We start from the raw sequence: 1,503 nt of genomic DNA, 5'->3' as shown, positions 1-1,503 counted from the left end.
GGCTGACCATCAGACTTGAGTGCCCTTGGGTGGAGTCTCAGGTCCTCTCATGCACATGGCTGAGTCCCTGAGGCTCCCGCAGGCCGGGTGCAGAGCTGGCCCAGACCCCAATGGTCAGGAGCTCCCAGGGTGCCACTGACCAGCATGGGGTCACCCTTTCTCCTCGTGAAACTAGTCCTCAGCGAGGCGTCTACATAGCGGACCCCAGTGGACAGGGCTGGGAGGCCTCCTTCGAAGCCTCAGTAGGGAAGGCCTCTGGCTGTACGTGGACTCCACAGCCGGCTGCGGCCTTGGGGTCTACACTGGCCAGGTGGGCTTCTTTGCCTCAGCACGCTTGGCCCTGAATGGTCCCTGTCCATCCTTCTGCTTCCTGGGCACCAGATGTGGTCCACATCTGCTGGCCTCCCTTCTCCTGCTGGCCTGGGGCCAACGCTGGACCAGCTTAGTGTGTATGTGTGTGTGTGGGGGGGCTTCCACTGGGTTCAGAGAAGCCTGGACTCTGGCTGGCAGCTGGTCTCATCTCTGAGGTGGGGGGCTGTGTGCCAGGGAAGGCTCTGCCCGTAAGACGCAATGTCGTCAGGCCTCGGCCGTCCCCAGAGTCCACTCTGTGGTCTGGCTCATCTCTGTCTTACTCTCCACCTCTTCCTGACCGTCCTCCTGGCTCTCCTCTCTCTGCCCCATTGTTCTCCCTTCTCCGTGTCTGTCTCTCTGCATCTGTGTCTTGCTTTCTCTCACTCTGACTCAGCTTCTCTGTTTGCTTCTATCTCCACTTCCCTCTCGCATCCTGTCTCTCAGAGACCTGGCTGGCTGGGGTGGGGGACACCTGGAGGGCTGCCATTTGAGAGGAGAGGCCCTGGGGGAGAGTGGAAGACAGCCTGGCAGTGACACAGATGACCCAGGCCCTTTCCCTGGGGGTGGGAGCTGCCCCTGCCCCTTCCTGGGGGTGGTGGGCACTGGATGGGTACTGAGGAGGCTATATCCTCTAAGATGCACTGAGTGCGAAGTGCTCTGGGCCAGGGGCTGAGCTCTGAGCATCCAGTTACACACGGTTCCAGGCAGCAGACCTTTCCACACCGGCGAGCAAGGCAGGGGCAGAGAGAGCAGAGGGCTGCGGGAGGGGAAGCTAGGGCCCTGGGAGCTGTGTCATCCAGGGAGGGGCGCACAGGGATATGAACCTGAACCCGTGGGGACCCGTGGGAGGTCAGAGACTGCCTACAGGAGGAGGGAGCTCCCTGGGAGGTCGAGGACCCGCACCCCGCGGGTGGAAGTGCGCCCTAGGGATTTTGGGGACTCAGGCCCCCGGGTTAGGGTGTACCAGGGGCGAGGCCGACTTGGGGACCCCCGCGGGGTGGGGGTGCGCCCGGGTTGGCCTGCGCTGGCACGGGTGGCCAGCAGGTGGCGGTGCGCGCCCGGCGGCGTCGGCGGCGCCGAGTCCCCTCCTCCCCGCGCTCTCCCCGCCCGCTCCTTTCTCTGCGCGCTCGGCGTTCGCTCGCGCTCCCGGGC

The 1,503-nt window shown here is 64.6% G+C and overlaps 1 protein-coding gene across 1 annotated transcript in view; it reads left to right on the top strand.

The window, feature by feature from the left end:
• Window positions 1-1,169: 1,169 nt before the first annotated feature.
• SORCS2 (sortilin-related VPS10 domain containing receptor 2) overlaps window positions 1,170-1,503 on the top strand; it is a 237,611-nt gene continuing 237,277 nt past the window's right edge. The window contains exon 1 of the mRNA XM_006893670.1: window positions 1,170-1,303. Coding sequence (XP_006893732.1) covers window positions 1,170-1,303 — 134 coding nt within the window. The remainder of the gene's footprint in view (window positions 1,304-1,503) is intronic.

This window comes from Elephantulus edwardii, unplaced genomic scaffold (assembly GCF_000299155.1).
Source record: "Elephantulus edwardii isolate Elephantulus edwardi_28Jun2011 unplaced genomic scaffold, EleEdw1.0 scaffold00129, whole genome shotgun sequence".
Taxonomy (NCBI): domain Eukaryota; kingdom Metazoa; phylum Chordata; class Mammalia; order Macroscelidea; family Macroscelididae; genus Elephantulus; species Elephantulus edwardii.
The sequence above is the reverse complement of the archived record's forward strand: the minus strand, read 5'-3'. Positions and strand labels throughout refer to the sequence as shown.